Genomic DNA, 22,135 nt, shown 5'->3' with positions numbered 1-22,135 from the left:
TATCTGCATTAAAGTGTATAAACCCTCCATTTCAGATAGAATTTAGTCATTAGTGCATAATTAATCAGTTGGTTACCGATGCGGCGTTTACTTACACGGAGTTGCTTGATTTCCGGAGGAAGAAAATTTGCCACTAGAAATCATGGACAACACAGTTACGTGAGACGGTGAGAGTCTCAGACAAGTCCTAATTTCTGACATTCTCTTGGATCCGCTCTAATTACTGAGAAATAGATTCAAACTTGGGTGCAAGGGGGCACACTACCCTCGCTAACTGCTCTTAATAATGTTTTCTTGGTTGGATTTCAGCACATTTTCTACCATTATTACCCACCTTTTAGCTTAACCACAAATCCTTACGAGTTTTCTTTTTTCCTGTTTGAAAGAGGAATCGAGCCCTTGATTTATCGTAACCTTTTACCCATTTGGGATTATCCCAACAGATTATATACAAATTCACTTTAGGGTAAATAACACTACCAAATTCACTTTCATTTACTCTTTTCATGCCCCCATACACTCTTCTGCCATTCTTCTCTTGTAATTCTTGTTCAACCAAATTTATAACATGTTATACGTATAAATGTGAAATATAAGTGGCCTTTTGGATTCGAAAGTGTTGGGGATACTTCAACTCGGAAACTCAAAATTTAAAACTTCAATTTTGGACAGACTGGATATTCTGATATCCAATTCTTTACAGAATTCAGCATTCCAAATTGCAGCTATAGTTTTGTGTAACTTCCATTGTGTGTTCTCTCTAACATGCATACGTGTGTGCGAATATCCTTCTAAGATACATCTGCTTCCTTGGAAACATCGTTTTATGTTCATGCTTAGATTGGCTTAAAGAACCCATGATAACATGATTACTTCCAAAACTTCCGCCACGACATGTTCTTCTCAGTCTCCTTCATTACCTTGGCAACTGCATCTGAAAATCTTCTTGTGTAACTTGAATCCTCCACTCCCTTAAGCAAACATCCCTGCTTCCGCGCAAACTGTTGAGAATGAATGAATCCCACATTTATGAGAAGAGGGACCTTACATGGGCTTATAAAAGGTTGAGCTACTCCCCATATTGCCAATTGGTTTTATGGTGGAACCTCAACTTTCCTCGCAAACTGCCCGCATCAAGGAGAAAGACAACAGGCGCATTTTAATATGTGCACACAAACCCCTGACTTCCTAAGAAATCCATGAGATAAATTAAAAACAGAAAAAATAAAATACCTTTAGTTCTGCGCCAAATGCAGCATTTATCTTCTCCGAAATCTTCAGTGCATGTATTTTCCAGATGATCTATCATGTTCATATCCTCAAAACTGAGACTATAGTTATTACTCTCGCAGTCAAGGTCTCCTGTTTGAATTTACCTTTATGTAATGTAGATAAATTTTGTGTAGATTATCTTATCATTTGTCAAAAAAAAAAAAAAAAAAAAAAAAAAAAAAAAAAAAAAAAGCATATGGACTGTCCAAGTGTTTGAGCCATAAATAAAAATAAGGTCTTTTATGAGACCTATCCATTTTTATTCACGCAAAGGTGGCACGACTTGGGTTCACTAACTTCGAAGCCCAAACTAGGACTCGGACAATCATCTCATTTCTTTCTAACTTGTTTGAGGACTTGGACATGGTTCTCTTCGAGGTGCATTTGCCACACAAACGACCAGGGCCCCGAAATATCTTGCCCCCTTAAATGTGTATGCACGTATTGTTGACACACTGAGGTCAATGTCGTGATCATGCTAACCACCTCATGATCCAGGGAAGAACCAAAGGACCGAGAGAGATAACCTGGGAATCACTTAACCAGGGGCAACGGAGCTAGCTCGACATTGCTAATTGTGGATTCGTTCACATGACCAATCCAAACGCTTGATTTGAGAAGGAGAAATCACTCACTTCAAATGCACAAGGCAAATAAACTATTTTTTATTAATCAATTCTTGTCTAAACCACAATCCACCAAAATCTACAAACATCCTTTCAAATTCTTTAAAATCCATATGAATTTTGTAGGAGTCTTAAATCCTTTTAAATTCTATCAAATCTATCACTTTTAAAATCCTTTAAAACCTTAGAGGGGTGTATTCAATTGAGAATTTGAGAAACTTTAATGGATTTATAAATCCATGGATTTTTATGGAGTTTGACTGATTTGTAGAGATTTCATATAAAATTTTGATTCAATTCTCTCGAAATCTCATGAGGAGATGTGACATTTGTGGATACTTAAAATACATTACGAAATCTCTCCAATTCCCTCTAATTCCTCAACTTTCTCAGATTCTTTAACCATCTACAATAATGATGCATATGTCCATTGAGTTATATTATATAACATTTTTCATAAGGTTATTTGGCCAATGGTCAACAAAATCTTTACTGATTAATCATATATCAATGGAAGTGACCCTCTACCATAATGGTGGAGATGAGTGTTGCCTTTGCATCACGGCGTATGTTCGAACCCCGTTGGCTCCTTAATTTAACAAATCTGTCATTTGACAAAAAAAAAAAAAAAAAAAAAAAAAATCATATATCAGTGGTCATTTTTATTTTTGGCGTAATCAAAGAAATATATTATATACATTTCTCTCTCTTCACTTTACTCCTTCATTCTCTCACGTAAACCCCTTGCTCCCAATTTGATTCTGAATCTCAAAGTTTTTTTGTCTCAAACTTTCCAGACGTCTGGGACTTTCCATCTTCTATCAATATGATCCCATCCCATCGCAATTAGGGTTTCCCGATAGCCAAAACTCATAAGTTGTCGTTCTGGTTGAGCACGGCCTCAAAGGCAGTGGATGCTTACTCTCCCGCAGAACCAGTCACATGCATCGGTTGCTGAGAAAGTGAAGAGAAAATAAAATCTTACCCTTGAGAAAGTGCCACCGAAATAGGCTCTGCATTTTTTCTAACTAAGAGAGAAAGTGCACAGCAGTTGAGCAATGTTTTGAATATTAATTTACATATGGCAGTAATCTAAGAAAATTGAAATGCATTGACCATTTCCATCACCTTGATCTACAATTCAAGAAGCATATTAAGGAGGGAATACTAATAAAAACCTTTCCATTTGTAAGAGTAAAAGCCGGCCCTAAAGGGAAGATTACTAGTCTCTATCTTCTTTTCTTTTTTTTCTTTTTTTTTTGTTTTTTTTGTTTTTTTTTTTTTTGTGCACTGGAAAATATCATTAACCAGGGCCATAGCCAAAAGGTAACAGAAAGCCAGGGTGGCCAACAACAGTAAACAAGAAGTAGAAACAAGGGACGGAAAACAAGACATAGAACTTCACCATGTAACCCTTAATCCTACCCAAACAAAATCTAAAGCGGAGGGCAGGGGAACCCATCTTTGTTAAGAATACGTACGAACGAAGATGAAGGTCTTCTGACCCAGACAAAGTCGTACATCTTCGCACCAGGATGTGAGGCAACAAAATATGCCGCTTCATTGGCTGTTCGTGGCACCCAAGACCAGGCGCATAAAGAGAACGCCCTCCTTTCCATACTGATCTCGCACAGAACTTGAAAAGCAAGCCACGAGCCCTACTTGATACAGCCGTTCAACCACGTAATAATCGCCTTAGAATCCAATTCAACCACAATACGGGAATAACCTCGTTGCCGAGCCATTAAGCGTCCCTCTAAGACTCCTCGAGCCTCCGCCATAAGGGCAGAAGAGGCACTGATCCTCTTTCTCCTCACTGCCAAGCAACGAGACCCAGAATCCCTCATAAGAATCCCAATATGGCAACCCTCATCAATCCTATTCCAATTATCGTCCACATTCACCTTAATGACCCCAGGTGGGGGAAGGGTTCAAGCCCGAACATCATTCCCCTCCGAAACTCGCAGAGCTCACTCCCTTGAATGAGCCTCTAGGAAGGCAGAACTAGCATGCTAAATGGCCTACACAGCACGGGTCGAGGATGGGGTTCTCGAATTAAAGACTCCATCGTACCTAGCTTTCCATATTGACCAGCACAAGAATGCAATATATGACATTGTTTTCCTCCGTTCCACCGTGCCTCCAGGCAAACTGCACCAAACAGATTCCAGCCATGCATGCATGTTAGTCACCTCATTTTTCTCCACCCTAAGCTTCAACGCCCCACCAAACCACACCTGATCCACCCAAGGGCAAAAAATCAAAACATGCTCAATCGACTCCTCCTTACTTCTAGTTGTGATTTCATGAATTGTGAATCCAATTTACTTATCTATTTGAATTAAAACATGTTTATGTATGTGGGTGAGAGTGCACACTTAATTTGCATGCATAAATCTGATGCTAGGATATAAGAAAACTTCACCTAATCGTTGTGAACTTATATTCATAAGTAGTAAAGGTTGTTAGTCACAATCATGTTAAGTAAATTCTTGGCATAAGTATCATGGGCTTTCATAGTTATGCATGCCTCGTCAACACTTATGATTTTCATAGAATTTAATGATCTTTGATTGCTTCTTTATTATGCGCTTTCATGTAGAGAACTTTTGACGAATAATTTGATTGCAATGCGCTAATTCCATTCAATTTAATGACCTAAGGAAAATCTGAGAGTTAATTTAAGCGTACCTAATTAACTTGGGGTGTTGAGGTTAATGATTCATTGAAAAAGCAACGGGAGATTGTTTTGTATGCAAGTATGTCATGTGTGGAGAAATACCTCCTAGCTAGCCCATCATCCATTTATTTCCACCAAATTCGTGCAAATCTGCCTAGTTCTAATTTCTGTTTTGCTTACTTTATTTTCGTCCAAAACCAAATCCCCATTTATTTTAGAGTGTCTAACTAGTTAGAATCTATTTTAGATTATGTTTTCAAGTGATTTGAGTCAAGTTAGAACCAAAATTCATCCAAAATTATGTCTAGAGTCAAATTTGCCCAGTTTGTGTTTTTAGGCAGTTTTGAGTGTTTTTAGCTTAGTTTGAGTCTTGTGAACTTGTTTTGAGTCTTTTAAGTTGAGTTAAGTGTTTTAAAGCTTAGTGCTATCTATTTGAGTCAGTTTAAAGTGTTTAGCAATCCCTCATAATCCTCGGTTTAAGAACGATCCCTACTTACTTATATACTACAATTGTCAAAAGAGGGTTTAATTTGTGTGTTAAATTAATTTTCTCATCAACCGACATGCTACGTAGTCGATAAGCTTCACCTCTGCCAAGTATGGAACAACTTACACCAAGTCATAAAGTGTTGTGATACTTGCTAAGCAACCTAGCCAAGGTTAACAGCCTAGTGGTTACGTGGATTTGTCTGCTTTTGTAAGTAAGGCATCCAGCTGCCAACCCTGTGGCTAACAACTTTGCAAAGTTTTATACCAACACATACGGCTGCATAGACTACGCGGGCATGTCTGCTTATAGAAAAGTAGCATGCCTGCCATTGGTCTATAAAATTTAAAGGTTAGGGCATGAACAAAAGAAGTGAAGATGAAGAAAACGAAGGAATGATGTTTATAAACAACTAGCAAAGGCCGAATGAGTTCAAGCAAAATAAGAGCTACAGGGAAAAACAAAGAAAATCCTAAAGGCTACCTAGAAGACTACACTTCAGCAGCTTGAATATCCTATGATTACTCGGTCGCCATACCTTTAGCAGCAGCGACGCTCTTAGCAGCATCATTATCCAGCGTTTCACCCCTGACTGCCCTAACCTAGGCACCAACTTTTTCAACTACTTCACCAATGGAAGCCTCAAAAGTAAAAGCAAGCAACTCTTCCGGAGAAATAGAGAAGATCTTGAAACCTCGAGCCCATTATTCTCACCCTTCAGCTGTTCATTCTCCTCGAGCAGACCAACATGAACGCGTTGTAGCTCATCCACTTCCTTCTTCAAACTTTCATTGATCTTCAGTACACCTTGAAGTTCCAATACTTGGGGTTCAAGCTTATCGACGATTCTCTTGAAGTTGATCACTTGATTATAAGCAACAATCAACTCTTCATCTTTTACATAAGCAACGAAATGAAGCTCAGAAACTGCAAACTCAAGATCTTGAATCTGAGGTACGTAACATCCAATCTCCTTTTCTGCATTTTCATACTTAACTTGGATCGCGTCAAGCCTAGTCTTCAAGACAACGATCTCTTGGCAAGCGGTCTCAAGCTGCAGAGAAGTGAGGGCAGAAATATTAGACCCTTTTAAAGCAACGAGCTCAGAGTCTAACCTCTTGATCTCCTCAGACAATGAATAATCTTCAGCTACCATAATCTTCATCACCTCCTTGGCAACCTTGCTGTATATGCATCATAGCAAGTAGAGCAATCCTTCTCTATTGGGTCGTATGCTTCACAAAGGAACTTGGGCAAACAAACCTTTCTAACGCCATCAACAAACTTGGCACAATTGTCCATGTTTTCAAGCATATTTGGTTTCAAGGGCACACATATCACAGTAGCCTCCTTAGAAAAGGCTTAGTGGATTTCTCACAGCTGCCCACACAAGCAGTCTCCTCCTTCCCAGCAGACGAATCTGTCTCAGCAGCAGAGGGAGTGGGCCTTAACACCACTTTAGCAGCAGAGTCCATCTTATCACTTTTCATAATAGCAAGCCCTTCCGAATGAGAACCGGACTTAGTTCCCAACAGACGTCTTGGTATAAACCTCGGCACTAGGGGCATGATATGACCTCTACACTGAGCAATACTATCAACAATTGAATTAGCCATTCTCGACATAGCAGGTGCCACATGCTTAGATCTAGCAGCCTTATTTTTCTTAGAAGTCATGTTAATTATAGGCCTCTCGACAGCAAGTAGACCCTTACGAGCAGCAGAGGAAGTCTTCAATTCTTTCTTAACCAGCATTTCTTGAGCAAACGGGGAAAATCTCTTCTTTCCATTTCATTCACAGTAGGCTCCATGATAGCGATCAGACGAGCTAAAGTATCTGTCTTGGTTCTCTTTACCTTATTTCCAGAGAGCAACCCACATTTCTCCTAGCGAAGAAAACTAAGCAGCCAACGATATTCATGGTACTCAGCAGAGGAACTCAACCCTACTGGCTTTTTCCTCATTTTTTTCTCTCAGACCAGGAGGTAGAAGGCCTGCATACCCAACACTTCAGCAGCCAATGAGGCTCTCGACCTCCTCATCTCTCTTAATCACCAGCATAGCCCGTGTCAGGTCCAAGGACCCAAAAGACATGAGCCACGCGACTCGCCATTGCGCCCCAACGCCATAATTCGCGACCACAGCCGCACAAACTACCCTTTGGTCTAGCCAAGCCAAGCAGCCTAAAGCAGTGGTCCCTGCCACAACACCTCATCGGCCCATGCCGAGCCGATTCCTGGCCGCTGCTAACCGACATGCCGCACCACCCCGACGGCTGCCCCATGACAACACTATCCAAGAAGAAGACAAGAAGAAATTAAGTTTTTATTACACTGGTGAGGCACAGAGAAGACGAAGAAAACAACGAAAGACGGTCATTTGCACGGGTAAGATGTAGAAGATTGCTAAAGGAGGGGGAACAAATATCATCTAAGCTCGCTCTCTCTTGTAGGGTAGAATAAATCACTCTCCAAAGTTGATTTAATAACCCACTTAAGGTGAACTTAAATAGGCTTTGAGACAAATTTATTTCCCTTCCTCTAATTTCATATTAAAGAGAGAATCTACATCAAAACAGGAAGCAATCCTAAGTTTCCTAGAGCAAGAAGATCTCTACACCTACCGCCCTTTCCTACGAGTAGCCCAGCAGGTGTGGGGGCATTTGTGGAACCAAAAATAATCACAAGGCGACATATGGATTTTTGGGTAAAAGAGGACAAAAATAACCTTGAGACATACCGGGATTCCTACACGCGAGCAGTGGACAATCATCCGTCAATCAAGTCAAAAGTGTCCAAAATAGGTAACCAATTCAAAGATATTCTCATCCATCCTCATCTTAGGTAATTATTTTATAACCTACATAACATTCCATTTAAGTGGAGGTTAATTGGCTAATTAATGGATTAATTCCTAATTAATCCATTAATCACCAATTTAACCACAATTTACACCCAAAAAATACCTAAATGGCCACTTCCATTCCCTATATATATGACCCTATTTTCTCTAAAAAGCTAGGCCAATACTCTTGCTAAAATTCTCCAAAACTCTCAAACACTTTTCTCTCTAAATTCTAACTTTGGCATCGGAGGTTCTTCGGCCAAAGCCTCCCCCTCATTCATCGTGGGCGCGTGAGGCTCTTGGCCTTGACCTAAGGTGTTATTTGTTTTGTAGGTGCAATTTTGTCCAAGATCAAGGAATAAGAAATTTGCATCCACATATGCAGCATTACTTAACAAACAAAAGTATTTATTCTCTTCATCCCTTAGTGTGAATATATAGTTGTATCAAAAATACAAAAATACCTTCTAACAAGTTGTATTACATCTAACACTAGGGTCGACTAGAGATTTTAGGGCTCTATGCGGAAGATAGTAAATGAGCCTTGTATATATGTCTATAGTTGTTTTAATAAATGATCTAAATGGAGTATTATTACTAGAGTTATAATTCAAGTCAACAAAAATAATGAAAAACAAAATCTAGAGCAAAGCCGGCAGAACCAAACTAAAAATATAAACGTGATTTCTCTTATGCATATGGATGCCATATTTCTCTTATTCACATGCAATTACCCAGAAAATTTTCCAAAGATGAAGATTTTGTTTTGTTTTGCTTTTTTTATTTTTTTTTTATTTTTTTATGTTTTGGCACAAACTAAGTTGGCACAAATCTAAATGATATCAGGGGGCCTTTAGAATTGGGCCCTATGCAGGGGCACCTATTGCACATGTCCAAAACCGTCACTGTCAAAGCAAAGGCAATGGCATAAGCAACCTTTGTGACGTTGCCTGTAAGAACAACTTGGGTTGTCCCTCTTGGAATGCTGTTTGGAATTACAGCAACTGCTAAGCTACTTCCATCCACCTTGAGTTTGAGATGGGGATGCCTGCGAACATAGAGACCGCCATATCCGTTCAGCTCCTCACCCTGCTTGCAAGAGTTTGCAATCAGAAAATAGTGAGAGATTAATCATGCACAAAGAGGTGTTTAGTATGTAAAACCATTGAATATATACCTAGTAGCTAACTAGGTAGAATTTGTACCAGTGCACTTCTTCTCATTGTGTTTATCATTTGTATCAATGTCTAATTAAGAGAGAGCAATTTTTGGTGTTCTGAATGTTTCTGAGAATTTTTTAATATAAGATTACAGAAAATTTTAGTTAGGTACTAGGTTGGAACTTCATTTTTTTCGGGGGAAAAAAAAAAGTTGACTTTTCTTTTCACTTGGTATACTAGACTCATCTTTTTGTGCACACCTTCACTTGGTATACTGTTAATAAATATAAAAAGAAGTCTAGTATATAAAATTAAAGAGTTCCTTTTACTAGGACTTTATTCACTTTTTTTTGCGAATAACGTATTTTTAATGTACAAATTTTATAATCAAAATCGTTTATTTTTTAAATCATTATTTCATGATCATATGTATAAGAAATCAATCAATTCAAAAATTAGTTAGTCATCCATACATGTCAAACAATTAGATGATGGTATGTAGTAACATATTTATAGTGACCTTGTCCATTTATTTGATATATAAATTATTAAACTGATGACTAGGAAAATAAAATGTTATCTTTCTAAAAATTTTATTGTGAAAATATGTTACTCGCAAGTGGACAAAGTGTTGCACCCCCGCAGGGTGCAACTGTGCAAGTATTGTCCTTCGCAAAATATGTAACAGAGTGGGCATCCTTGGGATCATAAAGACTAAAATTTTAAGACTATAAAGTGCAATTCAGATACAAACTCGATGAGACCATGACCATAACATACTCAGATATTGGCAGGTAGAGAATGACCTGATTCAAGAGGCCGAGACTTATAACTTTGACACCCTTTTTCTCAGCTTCAACTATGGCTTCCTCAATCAAGCTATTTATAGATCCATTTTGCAATTGCAGGTAGTACTGCAGTAATATGTATAAACAAAGCTCAATCATGCCAATAAAGAAGTATGCTTTTAGTAGAGAAAAGAAAATGGTTCTCACCTGCGTAGTGTATCTGGGTATAACCCAAGTTTGTAATGTGAGCTTGTTAAAGAACTGCCACTCAACCACAAACGGACGGCCATACGAGTTAGTATCATGTACAGAAATGTCACAGGCCACATCAACCACATATACCATGTTGATTTGTGGGGCCTAGAGGCCAAAGCAAACCCTAACGGTAAATGATAGATGGACTCAGGTGTCGTTAGATGAGTTAGATGCACGACATGGCAATTCCTCTCCTCTTTTCAGTGAACATTCATAGAGGGCATCAGTAGATTTGTCCATTGTACCATATATGTAAACGTAGATTGGCATGAAGAGAGAGTAATTGGTTCGGAATTGTGTGTGATGCAAAGAGTGAAATCTGTACGCAATTTATAACTACATTAATTATATAATTCGTATATTATAAAGGTCTTAAGTTTCTATCAAGTCACTTAAGAGAATAAATTCAATAATTTTTTGTTCGATTAAGAGTTAGAATTAATCAGCGCAACATAAATTAAGAGTTGGAATCAAGTAAATCTTCAAATTAACAGTTGATTGGCACTAGTTGTTTGCATTGTTAAGCTACACACGTGTTTTACACATTTATATATACTTTTTGGGTCTTATCACCAATCAGCCTAAGCTTTTGGGTTGAATATACCTTGACATAGTATCGCAATCACCAATGATAGCTAGCTCTCACCTTCATAAAAATCGAACGAAAGAAGTTTGCCTTTTTTCTTTAAGGCTTGTTTTATTAACACCTTATATTTTGTTGACTACACCCCACATATTTAATACACCCTAAATCTACTTTTTAACTAAAAATTTATCTTAATACACCCCACTTATTTTCCAATACTACTCTTACACCCCCACACCCCTCTACATACACCTCACACCCTACTTAAACCCTACAATCAAACTCTTCGTTAATTACATTATTCAAATAGTTTTTGGTGTTTTGTTTTTCTGCAAAGAACTTGCTAGAGTTTTGGGGGAGAAGAGAGTCATAGATTTCTCAGATATGTGGATCACGTTATGAGAAGAAGTATATGCCCATATTGTCTTTCTTGCTTATTTTATGTTTGAATATTTCTGGGCAACTATAGGATCAATAAAGAAATTTTAATGTTACAATTCATGCCTGGTATCTAAAGCTCCACCCAAAAGTCCCTTTGCATATCAATTAGAGATTTTAAATGATTTTCATGCAATGGAAACTGTATGTCAAGAGATATATTTATGAAGAAATATACAAGCACATGCATTTTTTTTTTTAATTCTAATAATACAAAAGTTGGAGATGACATCTTAGTTTCAAACTTACAGGTGATATGAATGTTGGAATCAATGTCGAAGTTACAAATGATATAGATGTTGTATTCAATACCCAAGTGACAGAGCTACGGACGACGTTGAAGTCTCCAAAACATTGATTTCATGTTTCATTCGTCAAAATTAACCTCTTTTTTTCATTAACTATGTTGTGCTTTTAGTTAGGGTTTTGTTTTATAATGGAATTGAGAGTATTTTCAAGAGCTTGAAAGAAAACAATCTTAGAATACATATTGACAAATATTTGGGGTGTATTCAAAAAATAATTTTTGTTTTTTAATTCATATGTGGCCTAAATAGTAATTGCATATTCTGGTATATAAGTTATTTAGTAATAAAATATCATGTGGGGTTTATTCAAAATTAAGTGGGGTGCTAATAAAAAAATCCTTTCTTTAATTATATTATTTATTTGAAGAAATTGGACTCTTTCTTTTAGGGTAGAAGAAATTAGACTCTGAAAAGTTATCTTATTCAGTTATCCTAAACAACAAGCAAGTAAGCTCAGTTTTTATGCACAATATTAATTAGGATGAAAGAGCTTTTGAATTGGTATACTTCACTACATATACTACCTATGAATATGGATAGTTTTTTATCTAATACAAACATAAATATATGTGTGTGCGCGCGCGCGTATGCAGGGCCTTTATACTCAGGAATCCTCAATTTTTGGGTAAAAATGGGGACTTGTTGTAGAGCCTGATGTGATATATAATAGCACACAAATTAAACCCTCTTTTTGACAATTGTAGTATAGATATAAGTAGGGATCTTTCTAGGCCGGGGATTAGGAGGGATTGCTAATCTAATGAAAACTGACTCAAAGATACAAAAATATGCTTCAAAACACTTAAACAAACTCAAAAGACTCTTAACTAAACTTATATGACTCAAAACAAACTTAAAGGACTCTAAACAACACAAAACAATAAAAAAGACTCAAACTAGATTCTAAGACTCAACTTGGACGAAAATAGGTTTGGTTTTGACTCAAAACACTCAAAAACACGAATTAGGACATATTTGACACAACTAAATAAAGGGGATTGGGTTTTTGACGAATTTAAGATAAAAACAAGTAACTAAAAGACTTGAATAGGATTTGGACGAATTTGGGAAAAACGATGGATGATTAGATAGCTAGAGGATTCTTCTCCACACATGACACACTTGCATACAAATTGATTTCCAGTTGCTTTTCCGATAAACCATAAACCTCAACACCCCAGATTAACCGTGACATCACTAATTAACCCTCAAATTTTCCTTAAGTTATTGGATTGGATGACATCATACGACAACCCAAAGCATTCTTCAAAAGTCCCCTACATGACATCATAATCGAGATACAATCAAAGATCATTACGTTCTATGAAAATCATAAGTATTGACAAAGCACTTGTAACTATGACATCATGATACTCATGCTAGGAATTTACTTAACATGATTGTGAAAACAACCTTAACTACTTGTGAATATAAGTTTGTAACGATTATGTGAAACTCCCTTATATTCTAGCCCCAAATTCATGCATGCAAACTAAGTGTGCACCCTTAATCAACAAACAAGAATAAGTTATCCATCAAACGGTTAAGTAAATTGCATTCACAATTTATGAAATCACAACTGGAATTAATCAATTCATATTGCAAATATAATCATGGTTTCAAAGTCTCCCCTAGCCAAAACAAAATTAGTTCCTCATGTTTACAACAAAACAAAGAGAATATAAATTAAACATTGAAAATAAAGATTGAATACACCTAAAAATGCTCCAGGTGGCTCCTTCTTCCTTCCTTGCTGCCAACAATGGGGATTTGTGTGAATTTAGGCTCTTGAGGTGTGGTGGATGGTGTGGTGTGAATTTGTGGTAGAGGGTGGTGGTTTTTTAGTGTTGTGGCATCAAGTATTTATAGGGTGAAGGGGAGGCACGAATTTGGGCTAAAAATGAGAGGAATTAGGACTCCAAATCACCAAAGAACAAGGATACTTTCAATTAGATTCCAAGGAGGACAAGGAATGGTCCTTGTGGCAGATTCTAGAACTTCTAGAAGGGTTACATGTGGCATAAACTTAATGCACGAAAATAGGGCTTCTAGAACTTGATATTTAGGTGATTTAATGTGAAAAGGAGTCCTCTTTGAAGTTGGAATTAAGGTAGAAAAAGATTAGGATAGGATAAGATAAGATAAGGTTGGATAAGGTTTGGATAAGATAAGGAAATTTGGATAAGGTTCCTTATTTCTTGCTCTTTCCTTATTTTCTTTGCATTTGGACTTCTTTCTCCAGATTTTTAGCCTTTCCTAGCATCTCTTGACTTCAATCTCGTCCATCCACATTGCTCCATAGTTAAGCTATCCAATTCATGCCCAAAACTGCTCCAAATAGCCTCAAAATGCACTTTCTTGCTCCTTTTGCCATTAGGACCTAAAAACATACGAAAATAGCTTAAAAGACTAAAATAGATAGTAATTAAGTAACTAAATGCAAGGAAACAACATAACTAAGTAGCATAAATATGCTCCTATCAGAGCCCACTTCACATCTAATTTCAATGATCCAAATCCGTCTACTTCTTAAGTTGCACTTCATAGATCATTCTTGCAAAATAATAGCCAAATTTGAAATGTTTGAGGCATCTAATTGAGTTTAAAGAAATTGACCAACACTATGTTCTAAGAAATATTGAAATTTCATCATGACAATCAAATAAGTATAGGTTTTCTGATTGAATTGATTTTTTGCAAGGGTGACTTATGAATGAAGACTTAAAAAACAGATGTTCGAATTGTTGAAGTTTGATGTACAATGGGCCTCATAACTAGTCCTTTTTTTTTTTTTTTTTTTGGGTAAAAATGGAGATCCCTTTGAATAAAAGGCTATGTATATACATACATACAGATATAGATACATACATATATATATATATATGTATGTATGTATGGATAGAAAGAAGAGAGAGTCTTACGTAGGGGTGTACATGAGATACTTGAGAGGAGGAAAGCGAAAAAAGAGGCTGTTCGGAATGAGCTCAAAATTACAGTGTCCCATGTTATTCATGAAGTCGATGTAAGTAATATAACCAGCAATGGATGTGACAGAAACTGTTCCCATGAAGACAGTTGCTAGAATTGGCATTGAGAATATCATGGAATATACTACGTGCTCCGCAAATGGGTGAATCACAGCTGCAAAAATATGATTACATAGATACATAGATACAACAAAAAATTAAGTCAATAATAGCAGCTCAAAATTAACAAAAAACAAAGATAACAAAATATAGTGCGAGTCTTACAAGTAATAGGCTCGGTAACGATTGAGGAATGGTGATGAGAATGGTAGCGAGAGTAGAGGTAATGATGGTGAAGTGCTCTGTGAAACCAATGGTAGAGGTACTCCACTGGACCAGCATGAAGCAGAATTGTAAAAATAACCCCATCTGTTCTCCAAAGTGGCATATTTTGAGCACCTGAAAACATCCTGTTAACGAGGTATGATAAACCTGCATTGAACAATATTTGGTCATCCCTGTAAACAAATAGGGTTAGGTGCTGGATGGAAGTACAGTAAAATTATTTTTCAATTTTAAGGGGATTAGACATGAATGAAACTTCTCCCTCCTAATCCTACCCTTTTTTTTTTTCTTTTTTTTTTTCTTTTTCTTTTTGAGTAATTCATTTTTCACCCCCAATTTGGTCACATTTTTTTTCACAGTGTAGGGATGAAATTAACAATTGTTTAATGAATTTAGGGACTTATTTTACCGAAAAAATAATTCAGGGATCCAGTTTTCATTGAGATGATAGTTCAGGGACTAAATCGGTACTTCACCTTACTATATATATATATATATATATATGAAGGAGGAATTAAAATTAAATCATGTCGAATTTTGGACCTCAAAGAAGAGCGAACAAATTTTAAAAAATAAAAAAAAAATGTGTGTGAGGTATAATTGAGCGTTTAACTATGGTTTTAAAAAAATTATTATAAGGTGGCAAGGATTTGTCTTTGAGTCTTAAATCTGTAATGTTTCTTTTGAAGTATCTTCTAATTCATCTGCATTCCAATATTTCCTATTTATTTTTATTCTACTTTCATTTACACGAGCGATATTGCAGGAGAGGGTAGTTGAACTGAAGACTCGGGTGCAGGAGCAAAACGCTTTTAACCACTTAAGCTACAAGTTTCTTGCATTTTTATTCTAACTCCAAAGTAACGAAGTGTAAATCGCGATCATGTTTCTATCAATTACTCATTACTGCATGCACATAATCCATGCTGAACTTGGAATGCAAGCCCAAAATGGCACTGAAAACCTTTTATCTTTTCTAAGACCAGAGGAAAATGTTGGACTACACTATAAAAAATAAAAAATAAAATGAGACAACATACCCAACAACAGTTTAGTGGAATGCTCGAAGCACTTTGAGATTTTCTCAAAAAGCACTTTCAAATAACCACAAACCAAGCCAGCATTTCGACAGAAATGGATAAAAATGTGCTTATTCAAACTAGGAAGTACTTGGCGCTTCATGGAAAACCATCTCTTAATATGCAGACTTGGTTTTTCACTGGACCGAAAAATAGTACAAAGTTTCACTGGAAAATTACTTCCATGCCGGAGTACTGCATATAATTACTAAGCATGGGTCAAATACATCGCTCGTCGGACTCCGTAAAGAAAACACAAATCCTCAATTAGCTTCTAAGCATGGGTCAGAAAATAAGAAAATTACAGATAAACATAAATAAGCAAAGCGTGCTGCATGCCCCCTTCCCTAATTAGCTTCTACCGACTACATTTGGCTAAGTATTGGAAATTACACTAGGGCTTTGCCGGTTCTTCAGGTAAATCATCTTCGTCATGGTAAATGTTCTCTGCCATCTGCCATATTTGGAGTATGTTATCTTCAGCGACGCTAGAAATAACCCAATCTTCACAGGGGTTCCACGAAAAATCAGATATTTTGCTGGTGTGACCCCCATGAATAAAAAGCAACTCTGGGGGGCCATCTTCTGCATCCTCGGGTGTCTGCTCTTCATCGATTCTGTAAAAGACATCTAGGTTAAGATTTGCTCTCATGCAAATATAATATATAGTACACAATGATCAAAACTAGTTACTAGGACATCATAATTATACAGGTGTGGATGCTTCTTCAACCCATGTCCGAAGATTCTCTCTTTATTACAAATTAAGCACAAAAAGACACAACTCTGAACACATCAGTTAAATCCGAAAATTAGAAGAAACACACGGCAAAGACACATATACGTATATCCTGGAATTCCTCATATTTAAGCTATCATACCACTAGTAACTAAACCTTTGTTCTTGTAGCATTGTGAATTGGGACAACATGTGAGGGGCAGAACTGGCTTAATGGTATTGACCATGACGGGTTTTCCCCCCCCCCCCCCCCCCTAAAATAGTCCTCCATACCCCTGGTTTTGCCAGTGTCACTTCTAAATTTTGTTTCCATGGGGTTTCTTTGTTGTATTGAAAAACATTTATTGATGCTTATGACAAAAAATTTGCTGAAACATCAATTGTGAGATCAGATGAAATATTCAAGAGGAATTGGCACTTGGATATTTGTTATTGTGTGGCCAACCATATCTTAGTCTTCTAATCTGAGGTCTCCATTGGCTTCATCAACTCAAGGCTTCTGTTTTATGTGCACTTATATTTTAGTTTGGCTACGCTTTTTGGTTAGGACCATGAATAACCAGCAAGCTTGGACAAGCCCGGCTGTAAGTGCCTGCTCAAATATATGTGGCACTTCAACTGTTAAGGGATGATCCCTCCATGTGGTCTGATGCCTAAAACCCATACTTCTGTATGATGCTTTAAGGCTCCACTGAATTATTTTCGTCATACATAAAACCCATACTTCTGTCTGATGCTTTAAGGCTCCACTGAATTATTTTCGTCATGCAACTATTGAAGCTCTTACTATCCGGCTTCCCAACTAAACCACTAATCTAGAGCCATAGCCTAAATGCTTTCACGAGAACAGGCACTTGAAACATTTTGATTTCTGTTAGTATAGAACAAGTTGGAGTGGAGATCGCCTCTCCTTGTATAACAAAAATAAAATATGACAATGGGTTATTCAAGGAATACCTGCTAAGATCCCACACCATGAGTCTCCTACCAAGACAACAAGAAGCTAAGATAGTTTCATTCTTTGGATTCCAACCAACTTGGAAAACCTCCTCCCTGAAACACCACGGAAAAAACATTTGATATCAGATCTATAGATGGATTGCAGCTAAGATAATTTAGAACATCCAAACTTATGACATCCAGGGGAGGATCCTTACTTATGACAATCAAAGGTGTGGAGTGCAGTATTGATTTTGCGTAGATCGAACAACTTAACAGTTTTGTCAGTAGATCCAGTTGCAACAACCCATTCATTGAAGGGATTGAAAGCCAAACAGTTAACCTGAAAAAAATATCACATAAACAAACTACTCCATAATTGTCCCAACTTTCTAATGATAAATATTCATGTAAAGAACTAACCCATTACAATATCAGATAAAGAAAACTATAAACCTCACAAATTTGCAAAAGTGTAACGGATATATTGTTCTACACAAAGTTAGGAGCTCGAGAGTCTAGAAGAAAATCACAGGAGAGACCTTTGCCCACAAAGATGATTCACATCTAAATACAGCATAACTATCTCAACAATGATTGCATGCTCTTGTTTCAATTAGGTATCCCACAACCTGCAATAAGGTTAAATTTCATTGCAACAAATTGACCAAGCTATCTAAGTAGTGCCGAAATGTCATTAATACAAATTTTCCCTTTTTATTACAGAAATGTCAATAATTATGGTTAAAGCTGGCATCCTAGCTTTCCTGAATAGCTATTGTTGTCTCAATCCCTCCGGGTTCCACAAAATATCTCCAGATTGTCACCATGCTTTTCAATTTAACCAAATTACAGTACTGATCAGCTAAGGGCACTAATTTACAGCAATCAAAACATATAAATTCAAATATTAGAACACAAATAATACACGAACAGGCCTGAATGTACCAAGATTGACGTTTAAATGTTAGATGCATAAACATAACTTATCTGTACCAACAAGAGAATATTCACATCACTCACCTCACTTTGATGAGCAACTACAGATTGGACAGGCTTGGTAACTGATGGAGTCCGGAGATCCCATATAAGAAGGTATTGATCATCGCCAACAGAACCAAATAAGTTTTCATGCCTCAAATGCCATGCTACATCTTCTACTACACCTTCATGAACCTAATCCAGTAACCATTTCAAACAACAGAAAACTTTTACATATAAGATGCAGAGAAGTAGCAACTATACACAAGTATTTTCCTATGAAGTGCTATCTTATTGCATCCAAATCAACACACCGCAGCCGTCATGTTTAATGATAGCCTTCCTCTGGTACACATGAAATTGTAGCTTTTTCTTTCCATTAAATAATAGCAACATCTGTGCACAATCATCTATATTACAATTTCACACATGCTTTGATAAGATTCATATCTCTATATACATAGATGTCGAGGCATACCTTAAATATCTGCATAGCTTCAAGGGTTTTGTTCTTAGCAGTCGCATTAATATCCCATAGGCATATCTGAGCATCATCAGAACCACTGAGTAAATGACCCTGCTTGAACTTACTCCACGACAAACCATATCCTTCAGTGCTGTGGCCCCTCAGCCTCAAATCAGGACTGCATGCACCATCTATGGGAGGCTTAGATGGATGTTTGCTATAATCGAACACAAAAACTTCAGCATTGACAGTCTTTGTGGCAATAATAAATGGATTCTGAGGCATATAACGAGCCCGATTAACCTCTCCATCATGATTTATTTGCTGGATTATTTGCACCTGCAAGAAAATGTAAGACCACATACTTGAGTCTATTTAGACACAGAATGATATAGAGATCTACATCATATGCCAAACGATGGTACTTCGGTTCAGTTATTAGAGTGTCATATGGGCTGCGAGCAGCTCATGAATCCCGACCAGAGCATGAACCACTTGCTAATAGACAATGCTTTTGGACCTGTAATGAATCCCAACCAGAGCATGAACCACTCGCTAATAGACAATGTTTTTGGTTCTGTAATTCTAGGGACGGTTATACCAATAGCCAGTAGTACCCTTGTTATTCAAACAGGTGCAATCCTGTCTTCTGGAGTCAACTTGGAACACAATTCAGAAAGCTGGTGTGTTTTCTCGTTTTCGGACACACCCAATTTCGTTTCTATTCAATTCTTCCTTTATTTTACTCATAGAACAACTTCTAAAAATCAAACCTTAGTAATGACTAAAACATAATGAAATTTTCCATTTTCTTTCAAGTTTACAATTGATTTAGATTCCAGTAATTGCTTTTTATCTCTAACAAACATGACAGAATTTCGGACAAAAAAAAGATTCAAAATTTATAGGATTTCCTAGCACTTTCTCTACACCCCCGAACAGGCCCGCAATCCAAAACCCCCAAATTTGAAGTCTTTAACAAATCAGTACGAATTGTTCATGTTCTTCACCGGCAAAATTAACAACTCAGACCACAAAATCAAGCATTACCTTTCCGTTGGCGCAACCGAAACCCCCAACCTCAGCTCGATCATCATCATAATGCCGCGCATCGTTCTCGGCGTCCTCCAACGGCAGCTGAACCTGAGCGAGCATAAGGTAATTCGGCTCGTTCTCGGAGGTGTGGGTCCCCAAAATCATCTTCTGCACCGAATAGTCCTTCCCCGGAGGCTCCTCTCGGTCGGGAAGCCACTCCACAGTAAGCGATGGCCATTCTAGGGCATGGGTTATGACCAGATCGTACAAAAACGGAGTGTTCTTCTTCCATATCTTGTACTCCTCGTTTATCAACCGCTCCTCTATCTCTCCCCTCATTTCTTCGTCGTCTTTGCCCATGCTTTTCCTTTCACTTTCTCGGAAATTCTCGGATTTTCTCGAGAAAATTGTTGAATCTGAAGTGTAGGTTCTTGGCGGGAATTTGGCGCAAACAAACCCTAAATGGAGGGTTTGAGGAGCGAGTGACAAGAGGGAGAGTGTTTAGAACTTTGGAGAAGTAGAGAGATGTTGGGCTTTGCTGGCGGGTCTTTGGTACGGCTGGAAAAAATCGACCGATTCGTACCTAACTCAGCTCCAAAAAAAACCGAACTGATAATAATCGAAACCAAAAAATATTAGTCAAATTAGAAATATTTAAGATATCTAATTTGATTAAAAAAAATTAACAAATACTTTATTATATAAGAAACAATGAAATTTTTTCTTGGTAATTAAATAAGCAAATGATTTCAGATTGACTTGAAATTTTTCAAAAATAATCTATGAATCGAGACTTATAAAATAGATGATTCAGATTTTTAAAGTTCGATGTGGAATGAGCCTCACACCTAATCACCATTTTTTGAAAAAAAATCCCTTTGCATAAAAGGGTGTGTGTGTGTGTGTGTATATATATATATTTTTTTTTAATTCAAATGGGAATTGTTATTAACACTCCAAAAATCTCATCTAGCACTCCAAATATAATTAGAAAGAAAAATACACTTGTTAGTAGGGGTGAAATTTTTTCCAGAAAATCCCGAATCGTCCCAAACCCATCCCAAAATTTGACCGAAAAATGCCCGAACCGAATTTCCCGAAAAATTCGGTACCCGAAAGTTTCGATTTGGGATTCAACCACAGCTTTGAAAGCGTTCGGTAATCCCGAAACGAACTGAATATTATATATATTTATTTATTTATTTTTAATTTTTAATTAGAAATTACTTGAACCATTGGATTTGTTAAGATCTAATCCAACTGCCCATTGAGTTAGGTCATTTGTTAGGTCTCTCAGTCTCTCTCACAATCTCACTCACACTCAGACACTCTCACGGTCTCACTCACATTCCTGCCGCTCTGCTCCTCCGTCGAATCCACGCCGTTCCTCGTTCTCCATCAACTCACGCCACTCCTCCATTGACTCACACAGACGCAGAAAGGAGGATTCGAATCTGACACCAATCGAGTCCCCAAATCCAGGTAAGGGTTTCTTATTTTCACTAGGGTTTTGTTCTTTAGTGTTTAGGGTCAAATTTCATGTTGATTAAGTTGATTTCTAAGTATTTTGTCGAATGTGTGAGGGTTTGAGGACTGTGAGTTTCGAATTAGGATGGGTAAGTGCAGGACCTGCATGCAGGATATGGTTCTATGTGTTTTGTCAAAGTATCTTCTCTCCAAATGTTTTGCAAAGGAAAATGTATAAGATATGGTTCTATGTTAATTGCAGGAGGCATTCTCACTAATATTCAAACGACTTGAGGAAGATCTGAAACAGAAATTTTGTAGAAGGAAGTAGACCACAGTAGAGCTTTCCTTGTCTAATTCTAGCAACATAGCAGCATCAGAAAATCCCGAAGTGACCCAAAAATCCGAAACACTTTTGAGAATCCCGAATTTTGAGAAATGAATAGTTTCGGTTTGGTTTCGGGATATAAAATCACATCCCGAAATGTTTTGGTTTGGGATTCGGGTTAGGGATTTCGGATTGGGATCCCAACCCGAACCAGCCCTACTTGTTAGGATTCCAAAATGAGATTTTTGAAGTGCTAATAGCAATTCTCATTTAAATTATATAATATATTATAAGATTATAAACTATTGTCGCTATCATATTAGTTGAGATTAATCTCAACCGTTCAA

General features: G+C 37.2%; 1 protein-coding gene and 1 pseudogene across 1 annotated transcript; both read right to left on the bottom strand.

Moving 5' to 3' along the window:
* Positions 1 to 8,724: 8,724 nt before the first annotated feature.
* LOC137734193 (very-long-chain aldehyde decarbonylase CER1-like) lies at positions 8,725 to 14,878 on the bottom strand (annotated as a pseudogene).
* A 1,118-nt stretch (positions 14,879 to 15,996) lies between these two features.
* Positions 15,997 to 20,627, bottom strand: LOC137735692 (histone-binding protein MSI1). Its single transcript, XM_068475137.2, has 6 exons — positions 20,009 to 20,627; positions 18,971 to 19,297; positions 18,535 to 18,687; positions 17,730 to 17,854; positions 17,530 to 17,625; positions 15,997 to 16,450 (listed from the first exon to the last, which is right to left on the bottom strand). Exons 1-6 carry the CDS (start codon positions 20,351 to 20,353, stop codon positions 16,228 to 16,230), a joined length of 1,269 nt encoding a protein of 422 aa, XP_068331238.2. The 5' UTR covers positions 20,354 to 20,627; the 3' UTR covers positions 15,997 to 16,227.
* Between the last annotated feature and the right edge of the window lie 1,508 nt (positions 20,628 to 22,135).

Source organism: Pyrus communis, chromosome 7 (genome assembly GCF_041283825.1).
Source record: "Pyrus communis isolate YQ-2024b chromosome 7, ASM4128382v1, whole genome shotgun sequence".
NCBI lineage: Eukaryota > Viridiplantae > Streptophyta > Magnoliopsida > Rosales > Rosaceae > Pyrus > Pyrus communis.
Note: the sequence above shows the minus strand (reverse complement) of the source record. Positions and strands in the feature narration are given on the sequence as shown.

Bases quoted from the DNA above. Each gene is read 5' to 3' on its own strand.
- LOC137735692 (XM_068475137.2), bottom strand. From the start codon at position 20,353: ATGGGCAAAGACGACGAAGAAATGAGGGGAGAGATAGAGGAGCGGTTG. The intron at 18,688-18,970 runs GTATGCCTCGAC...TTACTGGATTAG, and splicing joins AAGCTATGCAGATATTTAAG to GTTCATGAAGGTGTAGTAGA. The intron at 17,626-17,729 runs GTAAGGATCCTC...GTGGTGTTTCAG, and splicing joins CACACCTTTGATTGTCATAA to GGAGGAGGTTTTCCAAGTTG.